General features: G+C 44.0%; 1 protein-coding gene across 1 annotated transcript in view; it reads right to left on the bottom strand.

Annotated features, from left to right (window-relative positions):
- The window catches only part of PHF8 (PHD finger protein 8), a 35,425-nt gene that overhangs the window by 11,580 nt on the left and 10,893 nt on the right, over positions 1-12,952 (bottom strand). Inside the window, exons 7-13 of the mRNA XM_081320368.1 lie at positions 12,313-12,475; positions 10,809-10,896; positions 9,687-9,793; positions 9,418-9,509; positions 8,693-8,782; positions 4,029-4,256; positions 3,736-3,833 (exon numbers count right to left, since the gene is read on the bottom strand). Coding sequence (XP_081176494.1) covers positions 3,736-3,833; positions 4,029-4,256; positions 8,693-8,782; positions 9,418-9,509; positions 9,687-9,793; positions 10,809-10,896; positions 12,313-12,475 — 866 coding nt within the window. The remainder of the gene's footprint in view (positions 1-3,735; positions 3,834-4,028; positions 4,257-8,692; positions 8,783-9,417; positions 9,510-9,686; positions 9,794-10,808; positions 10,897-12,312; positions 12,476-12,952) is intronic.

The following is a 12,952-nucleotide window of genomic DNA, read 5'->3' as shown; positions in this document are numbered from 1 at the left end:
ATCCTCAAAATGACAGAATGATCTCAGTTTGAATCCAAGGCAAACCATTCAATATCACAGTAGTCCAAGTCTATGCCCCAACCACTGGTGCTGAAGAGGATGAAATTGACCGGTTCTATGAAGCCCTACAGCACCTTATAGAACTAACACCCAAAAATGATGTCCTTATCATTATAGGGGATTGGAATGCTAAAGTAGGAAGCCAAAAGATAACTGGAATAACAGGCAAGTTTGGCCTTGGAGTACAAAATGAAGCAGGGCACAGGCTGATAGAATTTTGTCAAGAGAATACGATGGTCATAGCAAACACTCTTTTCCAACAACCCAAGAGACGGCTCTACACATGGACATCACCAGACGGTCAACACAGAAATCAGATTGACTATATGCTCTGCAGCCAAAGATGGAGAAGCTCTATACAGTCAGTAAAAACAAGACCAGGAGCTGACTGTGGCTCAGACCATGAGCTTCTCCTTGCAAAGTTTAGGCTTAAATTAAAGAAAGTAGGGAAAAGTGCTAGGCCAGTCAGGTATGAATTAAATCATATCCCTGTTGAATATACAGTAGAGGTGACAAATAGATTTAAGGAATTAGATCTGATAGACAGAGTGCCTGAAGAACTATGGACAGAGGTTCGCAACATTGTACAACAGGTAGCAAACAAAACCATCCCAAAGAAAAAGAAATGCAAGAAAGCAAAATGGCTGTCTGAGGAAGCTTTGCAAATAGCTGAGGAAAGGAGGGAAGCAAAAGGCAAGGGAGAAAAAGAAAGATACGCCCAATTAAATGCAGAATTCCAAAGAATAGCTAGAAGAGATAAGAATGCCTTCTTAAATGAACAATGCAAAGAAATAGAAGAAAACAATAGAATAGGGAGGACCAGAGATCTTTTCAAGAAAATTGGAGAGATGAAAGGAACGTTTCATGCAAAAATGGGCATGATAAAGGACCAAAATGGCAGGGACCTAACAGAGGCAGAAGAGATTAAGAAGAGGTGGCAAAATTACACAGAAGAACTATACAAGAATGAGCTTAACGTCCCTGATAATCACAATGAGGTGGTCACTGACCTCGAGCCAGACATCCTAGAATGTGAAGTGAAGTGGGCCTTAGAAAAGTTGAGCAACAACAAAGCTAGTGGAGGTGACAGTATTCCAGCTGAGCTATTCAAAATCTTAAAAGACGATGCAGTAAAAGTGCTACACTCAATTTGCCAGCAAATTTGGAAAACTCAACAGTGGCCACAGGATTGGAAAAGATCAGTTTACATTCCAATTCCAAAGAAAGGCAGTGCCAAAGAATGTTCAAACTATCGCACCATTGCACTCATTTCTCATGCTAGTAAAGTTATGCTTAAAATCCTACAAGCTGGACTCCAGCAGTATGTGGATCGAGAACTACCAGAAGTACAGGCAGGATTTCGAATAGGCAGAGGAACTAGAGATCAAATTGCTAACATACGCTGGATCATGGAGAAAGCTAGAGAGTTCCAGAAAAACATCTACTTCTGCTTCATTGACTATGCTAAAGCCTTTGATTGTGTGGATCATAACAAACTGTGGCAAGTCCTTAAAGAGATGGGCATACCAGACCATCTTATTTGTCTCTTGAGAAACCTATATGCGGGCCAAGAAGCAACAGTGAGAACTGGACACGGAACCACTGATTGGTTCAAAATTGGGAAAGGAGTCCGCCAAGGCTGTATACTGTCGCCTTGCCTATTTAACTTATATGCAGAGCACATCATGAGAAAGGCAGGGCTAGATGAATCAAAAGTTGGAATTAAGATTGCCGGAAGAAACATCAACAACCTAAGATATGCAGATGATACCACTCTAATGGCAGAAAGTGAAGAGGAACTAAAGAGCCTCTTGTTGCGAGTGAAGAAGGAGAGTGCAAAAGTTGGCTTGAAACTAAACATTAAGAAAACCAAGATCATGGCATCCGGCCCTCTCAATTCCTGGCAAATAGATGGGGAAGAAATGGAGGTAGTGACAGATTTTATTTTCCTGGGCTCCAAGATCACTGCAGATGGGGACTGTAGCCAAGAAATTAAAAGACGCTTGCTCCTTGGGAGAAAAGCCATGGCAAATCTAGACAGCACACTAAAAAGCAGAGACATCACCCTGTCAACAAAAGTGCGTATAGTCAAGGCTATGGTCTTCCCAGTTGCAATGTATGGCAGTGAAAGCTGGACCATAAGAAAGGCTGAGCGCCAAAGAATTGAAGCCTTTGAACTATGGTGCTGGAGAAGACTCCTGCGAGTTCCTTGGACTGCAAGGCGATCAAACCGGTCAGTCCTAGAGGAGATCAACCCTGACTGCTCTTTAGAAGGCCAGATCCTGAAGCTAAAACTCAAATACTTTGGCCACCTAATGAGAAGGAAGGAGTCACTGGAGAAGAGCCTAATGCTGGGAAAGATTGAGGGCAAGAGAAGAAGGGGACGACAGAGAATGAGGTGGCTGGATGGAGTCACTGAAGCAGTGGGAGTGAGCTTAAATGGACTCCAGAAGATGGTAGAGGACAGGAAGGCCTGGAGGAACATTGTCCATAGGGTCGCGATGGGTCGGACACGACTTCGCAACTAACAACAACAACATATATGGGGAATACAAATCTCTGCTCTGCCTTTATGCATAGGCTGGTCGCCATTCAGCTTCACCTTTCTCTCAGCCCTGAAGAGCTGCTGGGTATAAATTGGAGGGGCAGGGAAGAGGAGGAGGAACAGCCACGTCCCCTTCACTGCCCTGATCTCCCTGTGGGAAGGGAGGTAGCATGACATAAATATACTCAAGGCAACAAAAGATTCCTCCAGATCAGGGGTGTCAAACTCAATTTCATTGAGGGCCACATCAGCATTGCGGTTGCCCTCAGGGGGCCGGGTGGGTATGGCCAGGGTGGGCGTGGCCTACTGGGTGGGCGTGGCTAGAGTGTGTATGGCCTACTGGGTTGGCGTGGCCAGCTATACATCGTTTGCATCAAGGGTGCCTATGGGGGCCTGGGCAGGAGTGGGACAGATCTGAGGGTCTCTGGCAGAAGGAGGGTCTCTGGGCCAGGGCCAAGGCAGTGGGGGCCGTTCCCTCACTGTTTCCAGGATGGCTTCGCGGGCCACATGAAACCACTTCGCGGGCCGGATCCGGCCCCCGGGCCTTGTGTTTGACATGTCTGCTCCAGATGGTAACATAGAAGCATGAAGTTTAACCTTAATCAAGTGCAATGGTTTGCTACTGTATATTATTCTTACCAGCTAACTCATGTCTGAATGCAGACCATGCCTTGCAACACACTTGGGCTGTACCACTTGCCAATCTGCTCAGTCCTAGGCTCTCAAACCTTGCTCTTACTCCCCCCCCCACCTCTCCCCCGTTGCTGACAGCAAAGGAGGTTTCGGCAGGGCTCTTTCTTTTCAGCATGGCCACCTGCCCACCAACACGGCTTATGAAGGAGGAGGAGCTACTTGAAATGCAGAAATGGAAAGCTCCAGCTTGCCAAATGTCTATGTCACACCCGGCTGACCCAGAGTGTGCACATAATGGAGGGCAGTTCTGAGGGATAATTCAAGCTTCTGGTTGCCACTTTCGTGCTGAAAGAAATGGCTCTCAGATGGCTAGGAATCTGACAAGTCAGCATTACCGAAGTATCAGAGCTTAACAATCTATGCCATCTACTTTGTTTCTGCCCCTACCCCCCCCTGCCCCCTCTCCGAACATCTGAATCCCGTCTCCAGAGGCTAACCTGGTGCCTCGACCATTGGCCACCACCATGGACAGCTCTTCCTCTGTCAGATCAGGTTCTCCATCTGTGTCGTCCAGGCTGGAACTTGGCAAGTCAAACTGGGCAAGGAAAACAAAGAGCGTTGGCCGGTACATGCTGAGATCACGGGAAGCAAGATGGGGCCAGGAAAAGATCATAAGCCACTAACAAGCCCAGGTGCTGCCCAACCGGGCTCCCCAATCCCCCCGATGGGACCGTCTCCACGCCACCCTTTCTCTCACTTAGTGTGCACAGCAGCGCCAGTGGCCCCTCACCTCCTCCTGGCCAGGACTCTCCGCGTGTTTCAGGCTCTGCTGCCTCTTGTACTTGCGCAGCAACTCTAGTTCCAGGGTTTTGACAGACGCCGCATCCTTTCGGCTGCCTTTCTTGCCCAGCTCCTTGGGACTCTGATCTCCCTTTTTGGCAGCTGCTGCACCAGGCTGGGTGACTCTCTGCAGGCCAAATGGGCTGCCAGTCTTCCCAATGTTCTGCTGGAATATATCCTAGAGGAGTGAGAGCACAAACGCCCCCAAGGAGGCATCACAAATTTGAATTTCCCACCACAGAAAGAGAGCTGCAATTTTCCTGGGGGGTTATTTATTTTATTTAGCGTATGGCTGGTCACACACAGGATTAAAAACACTTCATATTTACAAGTTAGAACAGTTAAAACATTTTTTTAAAAAAAGAAGCAATTACAAAACCTAAGAGGAAAACAGAAATAACATTTCAGAGTTTAATGTCGAGTTTGGAGATCCAGTCAGTAGCTGCCATTGTTATGCAGAGGAAGTCCTTAAAATCTCCTGGGTATCTTCTATTAGTGCATTCCCTCACTATATGTTGGATAGTCTGTCGGGGAGCCCCGCAATCACATTGTGCTGAAGGTGTCTTTCCCCATTTATACAGAGAATCGGCACACACCCCATGAGTCATTCTAATTCTATTGTATGTCACCCATATGTGTCGGGGTAGATTAAATCCTGGAGGTATACTATTAGGATTAATATGCTCAGAAATATCTTGGGAGGTATAGCTACTCCATGCTTCCATCCACTTTTGTATAGTGCTCTGATGTTCGGCCAGCAGCTTAAGCGCTGTGAGGAGTAATAGATTTCTTGACTTTAATCGACATCGATCAGAGGTATAGGCATGAATGGGTAGAGAGGAGTTTAGCAGGATCTTACTATACTCCCGAATGAGAGTTTCTTGTCGTCGTAAGTGCGGGGGAAGTATGTGGCTAAGAACTGGTAGCCAGTGAATAGGTGTAGATTTTATGCACCCAGTAATTAATCTCATCATATGGTTGAGTTGAACATCAACAAGTCTTGTATGTGAGCTGTTTATCCATACAGGTGCGCAGTATTCCGCTACAGAGTAGCAAAGCCCAAGGGCTGCGCATTGAAGAGTTGGAGCTGAAGCTCCCCAAGTTGTTCCGCATAGTTTTTGCAGAATGTTGTTTCTGCTGTTAACCTTGGCAGCCATATTCTGAATATGGGGGATTGAGGAGAGGCAAGGCTTGCTAAGGTAAATTCCAGCTCCTCCCCAGAAACAATGAACAAATACTGCCAACCAATAAAGAGATGGAAAGGGCCCTCTGAGATTAAAAGCAGAAGGCAAAAAGGGGGTTCTTGAGATAGGTTGCTTCAGCTTTTCTACAAGGAACCTGCAACTTTATGGACCTAAAACATACACTCTGCTCTCAAGCCCCTCAGAGTATCATCTATGCAAGCTCGGAATTTGCCAAAACATATTACTAGTCTCTTAGCGGACTTCTCTGCACAGACTCTCTTGTCATTTAGGGTAAGTAGGATAGCTGTTTTAAAATCAAAGGCTGCAGATGTCTGGTGCCACTTTGGGACAAAGAGAGCTAATTTGCAAGCCCTCTCAGATACATTGAGGGACCACAATATGTACTCTGCGGTGTGGTATAAACAGCCAGGCTACAGACTTTGCCATGGCTGCTCTGAGCACACCGGGGACCTAAGACAGTAAGACTTGAGACTACTGACTTCCGGTTTTGCATCTTAGTGATGTGGCTGAGGGATTGTGGACTCTGCACCCCACAGCTCGTTTCACCCTGCCTGGGGATCCTAAATGGGTCTAAAGTCGCCCCAAAGAGGCAACGATGAAGGAGCCCCCCCCCCCGTCGATCACAGAAAGACAGCGGTCAATCCGTTTGATCTGGGGGAAGCCCTCCAACCCGACAAGAGAAAGGCTAGCTGCACTCTGGTGACTAGCCCAAGCTACCGGCATCCGAAGTCCAAAACCAACAACTAAGAACAATGGTGAATAATGTGTTTGGAACTGGGTGAGAATATCAATCTTGTCTTCTCTATTTTGAAACTGATTTCCTGGAAAAGTTCCCCCAAGAAGCAAAAAAAATCCTCTGAAAGTGAGAAGGAAGGGGATTATAACCCCACCTTTCCATAGACGGAAGCGGCAATTTAATTTTTATGGGGAACAGAAATACATTTAAATGGATTAATGTAAAGGTATAATCTGGATAAAACTGAAAACTATGGAAATTGTTAAGATTTTCCATTGGAAAGAATATTGATGAAATTATAAGAAAATAATCTTTTTCTTTTAAAAGTTGGAAAATAAACAGCTACTGAAATCTAGTGGTGGATCAGAGTATAGAATTACAACTGTCCTGCCTCAGAAATTGGCAAGATGCCCAGAAACAGAGCACAACTTGTTCCTTTGATCCTCAGTGACTCTTAGCTAAACAGAAAACAGCTGGGAACAGAGGAAAGAAAATACACTGGGCTATCTATTGCAGAATGAGAAATACAATTGTTATGAAAACTGCTGACCTTCTTGGTTTATAAACACTTACTGAGCTATGATATTTAAGTTTAAGAATTGTTTGCAGAGAAAGAAAAACCTTGGCTTTTTGTCTATTCTTCTAGGGGGGAAATTACCGGATTGTTTTTAAGTGGTTGAACATTTTGGACTGTTCATAAAGATAAGAAACATATAAAACTATAGTGTTTGGAACTTAAGATTGGTTGGTTTGATGAAAATGGAGGTTGCATATACAACTAAAAGTGGTAGGAAACCACATGCAATATTTTTTTCTAAAATCCCCAGTCTGGAATATCAGATTAATACTTCAAGGCAAGACAAATATTTTCCAGGACGAAATTTATGCTATGTTGCAACTAATCCAAATGACAATTGATTCAAATCATGAGATTAATTTTTTTTTTGATGATATAAATGAGCACATCCATGACCTAAGCTGACAATTAAAAAAACTCTCAGAAAATGATGACAAAGAATGAACAAATAAATCAGATAATAGATCAAAAACCAGAGGAAAGTGACCCAAAGATGGAGGCTACAAATGAAGAAAATTACACCTTAACACGGACAAAGAAAAATCTGCAAGATTTTGCTATAATATTGGAAATAGAAAAGACATTTTATCTTTCAGGACTTCAAAACAAACTTGAGGATAAGAAAGAAGATTTGATAAAATGGATCATAGTGCTGTCAGGAGAACCACTAAAATGAAAAGAGAAATCGAGGGAGAAGGAAAGCGGAAGCTTCTTAATGAATATAAATGGGCAAAACTCCCCCTCAAGAGCACCCCTATTCAATTTATTTATTTATTTTTATTTTATTTTAATTTGTCTTTCTCATTCTTAACAACACTTATAAAAACATAAGAAGAATCCCCTGGCAAGCTGAACACACTGACTTGGAAAGCTGCTTGGCAAAAGAACAGGGTGAGAACCAGACTCAACTGAGATCATTTGACCTACCAGATGGAGTACTACATGACTAAACGCTTGTTTGAATATGGTTAAAAGAATAGTTGAATTTTGGATATGAATGGGTTCTATAGTAAGAGAGATGTGATTTATAAGTAGTATATTTCTTTATGATGTGGGAAATGTAAAAATAATGGGATGATTTAAATGAACGAAATATTTTAGACATTCAAACGTAATCAATTTTGAGAAAATTATAACTGACAAGAAATGTTTGGAATACTGAGGGGAAACTAAGCTTAAATAAGAGTTCTGAAAACAGGACGTATAGAGATTTACATAAGTTGATTTTTTGCAAATGCAGCTGTAAAATAAGCTGATTAGAAAAGACGTTATATACTGATGTTATTGTCAAATACTAGAAAAATGTTTATATTTAACTTTGTATGTACTGAAAGTACTAAGGACTATATTTGCTCAACGTTGGTAAAAGGAGAATATTATTGGAAGAAGAGAAGATCAAGGAAAGGTATTTCTAGTTCGTATGTTGATTATAAAATCATAGAAATTAACTATTACTGATCGTTGTTAAAAATATGAACCCAGACAACACGTTGTTTACCAAGCACTTAAGACTGCTTTGTAAAAAAATCAAGAAAATATATTTTTTTTTAAAAAAAAAGACTTGAGACTACTGTGCTTAGGGCTAATGTGAGGTGCTGCTATTTCCTACAGTTCACTTAATATGCGTATAAGCAAAACATGAACTAAGCATTTTCCAATGCATCTCCTTGCCTGCTGTTCCTTGCCTGTGGGCAGTTTGGGAATGGCTTTGCAGAAGGGATTCCTGCCTGCTAGGAAGCTGGCATTAGAGTCATTCATGGGAGGATACAACTTGCAATTTCAAGGGACAAAGTAGGGTTGATAAACAGTCTGCAAAATATCTTTATAAACACTCAACCTTGCAGTATCAAGCAACAGAGCCATCTAAGTAAAATTGCTTGGTAGAAAACGAGTGGTTTTAAGCAGCAGAACTGTAGGATACAATATTCTTGGCCAATATTCTTTTAAACGAGACACTAATCGATCCACAAAATCCAAATCAGGATCTTCTTAGGTTTAGTTGTAAGATGTGCACCAGATATATTTTGGCACTTTGCTTCCCACAGAGGTGCTTTCAACAGAAGAGAAGGAAAACTACTAAGCCTCTTGATACTCACTTCCACCAGTCGGATCTCCTTGGCCAGGTCTTTGATGAGTTGCGCTGGACGTACCGTCCCAGGAATTTCTTCTTCATGGTCAGTCAAGGCCTGGGAAGAATAATATCTACTCTACTTTTCTCTGCAAAATTGAAACATCACTGAAGAGTACAAAGGCTTTCCCCAATCTACTGCTTTCTAGATTTGTTGGACTACAACCTTAGAATTCCCTGCTGGTTGACTGAGGTCATCAGCCTAAAGCTGAGCCACTCTGGACTGCTCCTGGGACAGAATATTCTCCACTATATTAGTCTTCTATTTCAAGAGAGGCCTTAAAGGTAGTCCTTGAGTTATGACCATACTGGAGTCGTAAGTCATAATGGTTGTAAAACAGGTCAGTCACACGAATGACCCAATTCTACGTTTTTTGTGGTGGTTGTTAAATGAATGCAGTGGTCATAAGTGTGAGCACCAGAGTTGTCAGATAAATCCACTGTTTGCTATGGCACGGTTTTGCCAAAACCCAGAAATGCCAGGTTTGGGCAAAATGTTGTAAAAAAATACACAGTGACCATGAGATGCTGCGAACGGCCATAAATATAGCCATGTTTCTGAGCACCCAAAATGCTGTCACATAACTAGGGCGGGGGGGAGGAAACTGTCAAAAAGTCCCCTTTTTAAGGACCTTCTGGGTCCTGATTGTTACCCAGCCCAAATACTAATGAGTTCTTCTCTCAACCATTTACCTCCTTTTTAGTCCAGGAGCGGAACGCTGTGTTGAGGGCTTTGGCCCCATGAGCCAAATAGGCAGCTGGGTGCCTACGGTTTTCTCTAAGGCCTGCAAGGAGAAAGAGAAAGAGAAAGAGAAAGAGAAAGAGAAAGAGAAAGAGAAAGAGAAAGAGAAAGAGAAAGAGAAAGAGAAAGAGAAAGAGAGAGAACACACATCAGTGGTGGCCATTCTCATGAGCCGCAGGGAGAAGGGAAGATACTAAAAATAGGCGTACTCAAAGCTCACCTCGGAAGATATCCAGGAGATGTTTGCCAACGTACCAGCAGATAGTTTCGAAGTTGGGGAATTTGAAGAGATCAGCTGTGCTGAGGCGTTTTTCAATCTCGTAAGCCCTAGGGAGGAAGGAAGGAAGGAAGGAAGGAAGGAAGGAAGGAAGGAAGGAAGGAAGGAAAGATGTAATATCTTCCACAAAAAGGACATTGCTTCTGTAAATAATGCTAATTGCCAAGACTCCTCTCCTTGGATGGTTTGGTCAACAGCTGCTAAACAGAGCCATAAAGAAACTATGTAGGCAGTAAGCACCCATTCCTCTGACTTACTCCTGGTTCTAGTCAGCACTGCATTAGGCAACCAAGATTTCATGAGGCATTCTCTAAGGTCTAGAAACACAACCATTAAAAAGAAAGCCAATTCAGACAGAGGTAGTCCTCAACCTAGGACCACAACTGAGTCCCAAATTTGCCTGGCTAAGCAAGGCAGTTGCTAAGTGAGTTTTGCTCCACTTTACAAACTTGCTTGCTAGTTGTTAAGCAAATCCCTGCAGTTGTTAAGTGACTCATGCACTTATTAAGCGAATCTGGCTTCCCCATTAACTTTACTTCTCGGAAACCAGCTGGGAAGGCCGCAAAAGATGATCACATGACCCTGGGACAGAGCAACTGTCATAAATACATGCCAGTTGCCAAGCGCCTGAATTCTGATCACATGACCATGGGGATGCCGCAACGGTCATAAGCGTAAAGCCGGTCATAAGTCATTGTTTTCAGGGCAATGGCAACTTTGAGCAGTCACCAAACAAATGGTTAAAAGTCGAGGACTCTCTTTCCTTAATTCTTCAACCAATATTAGGTTTGGCATGCTTCCGGGTGTTTCTGCTCCCACATCCAGGACCCTTTCAAGAAATGATGTTATGCCAGGCCAGATTGTTGCATTCTCTGCTTTAGTATCAGCCACATTAATAAACAACAACTCTCTGAGGGTTTTTCAGAAGGAATCTTTCCCAGATGCAACTCGGAGAAGTGAGAAAATGAACTTGGGATCTCCAGCCTCTATTTCCAAGTCTTGGCTTTTCCCTGGATGATTCCCCAGATGCTCAATGGTGGCTAACTGCTCCCCTGCCAAGCTTACTTGAGCTGCATCTCAATGTTGAGACTGTGTAGAAAATTGCCCCCAAAGGCCAGGCAGTCCACAGGGGTCAGCACAGCATGGATCCAGCCTGAAAGAACAAGAGGTGGTAAGATTTTTTTTAAATTTTAATTTAATTTTTATACCGCCCTTCTCCCGAAGGACTCAGGGCGGTGTACAGAGCGATACAATAAAATACAATATATAAAAATTAAAAAATATTAAATACAATGGCCCAATTCAATAAATTAATACAAAGCGTTAAAATACCCCTAAACCCATCAGACCAGGCCGGCTTGTTCAAATAAATATGTTTTTAGGTCACGACGGAAGGAGCAAAGGTCGGGAGCCGTCCGGAGCTCCACCGGTAAACGGTTCCAAAGGTCTGGCGCGGCCACAGAGAACGCCCTCCCCCTGGGGGCCGCCAGTCGACACTCTTTGACCGACGGCACCCTAAGGAGGCCCTCTCTGTGGGAGCGCACTGGACGAAGGGAAGTTGATGACGGCAGCAGGTGCTCACGTAAGTAACCCGGACCCATGCCATTTAGGGCTTTATAGGTCGTAACCAGATGGTAAACAGCTTCTCAAGAACATTGACAAGAGGGGAAACAGCTGATGTTGGTCTGAAATGGAAAAGGGGGTAAAGGGCTTAAGGCAGTGATGGCGAACCTTTAAGAAACCGAGTGCCCAAACTGCAACCCAAAACCCACTTATTTATCGCTGGGTGCCAGGTGGGCGTGGCCTACTGGGTGGGTGTGGCTGTGGTGGTCATGGAAGATTGGGTGGGTGTGGCCAAGGTGGGTGTGGTCACCTCAATGTCGCTCGTGGGGAGGGACACCTGTGGGGGGCAGCTGGTTGAAGAAGGACAGTTGCCACCTCTGAGGCATGGCACGGGTGCCCACAGGGAGGGCTCTGAGTGCCGCCTCTGGCACCCGTGCCATTGGTTCGCCACCACTGGCTTAAGGCATTTGCTAGTCTACATGACCCAGCTATTATCTTCCATGGTTTCTACCCTTCCAGTAACACTGGGCAGAGTCAGTGTGGTTTGGATCCCCTCAAAACAATGCCATCCCAAGAGCAGGGCTTCTTGATCTTGTGTCCTGCCCCCCGGAATGGTATCCTTCCAGCGGGTATCCCTATTTCTCCCTTCCAGGCCTTGTGAAATGGAGCTTATGGAGCTCGATGGATGATGTTTTTGTTAGAGGGAATGGGCTTGTGCAGATGCACAGGATTTTCCTCCCCGTTTTTCTCTTTTTATTTATTCTTTTTCCTTCTTGTAAACCACCCATAGTAATTTTGGAGTTGGGTGGCCTTTAAAACACAAAGGAACACACCAAAGAACAATCAGCTTTTACAATACAAATAGCCCTTTCCCAAAGTCAACTACAAACTGTCACACAAAATGGAAGCCACAGGAAAAGAAGCGCCCCCGGAAGTGAGAAAAATCAAATCGACAGGGGGAATGATGTCAACTGGGAACGATGTATGGTCAACCTGGTTCCCTTACCTGTTGGTATGAAGAGGGTCTGGCCCTGGCGGACCGGACAGCGATAGCACCTGTCCACTTGGTCCCCAAAGAACATTTCATTCTGATTGGAGGAGCTGCTCCATGCCTCAAAGAGTGTCAGGTTGGCTGCAGTGGGACGTACCAGGTAGAAGATCTTCTCTCCCTGTGGGGAAGGATACAGAATAAGCTGCCAGACAAGAGTCTCCTCCCTCTTATTCCAAAACGAGAAGAGCTGAGAGAACAAGGCACACATAAGTAAGGGAAAGATTGATGCCACAAAGCGGGGAGACCTGGGGGACCTTTACACGGGGACACGTCTCGTGGACAGTTAGGCTGTTCCAAGGCTAGGAAAAATGCTGTCGGCCTCACATTTCAGAGGCAGCGTTTGAAGAGTAACAGTATTACAAAGGTGCCAGTAAGACACAGCCACCTTCCTTGCCTGTCAGCTTGCGCTGTCCCACAGATAATCTTACCCAGTAATTTTACCAAGCTTTTTTTTTAATAAGATTCAATTTTTTTTTTACAAATGTTGGCAGAGTTTTTTTCCCCCTTCATCTTTACCTTATAACTTATTTTCAGAACTGTATGTCCTTTATACATTAAGGAAATCAAAGACCACAGTGCACGCCAAGGTTATATA

The sequence above is a fragment of the Vipera berus genome (assembly GCF_964194415.1).
Source record: "Vipera berus genome assembly, chromosome: 2".
Taxonomy (NCBI): Eukaryota; Metazoa; Chordata; class Lepidosauria; order Squamata; family Viperidae; genus Vipera; species Vipera berus.
This window is presented reverse-complemented; position numbering and strand designations above follow the sequence as displayed.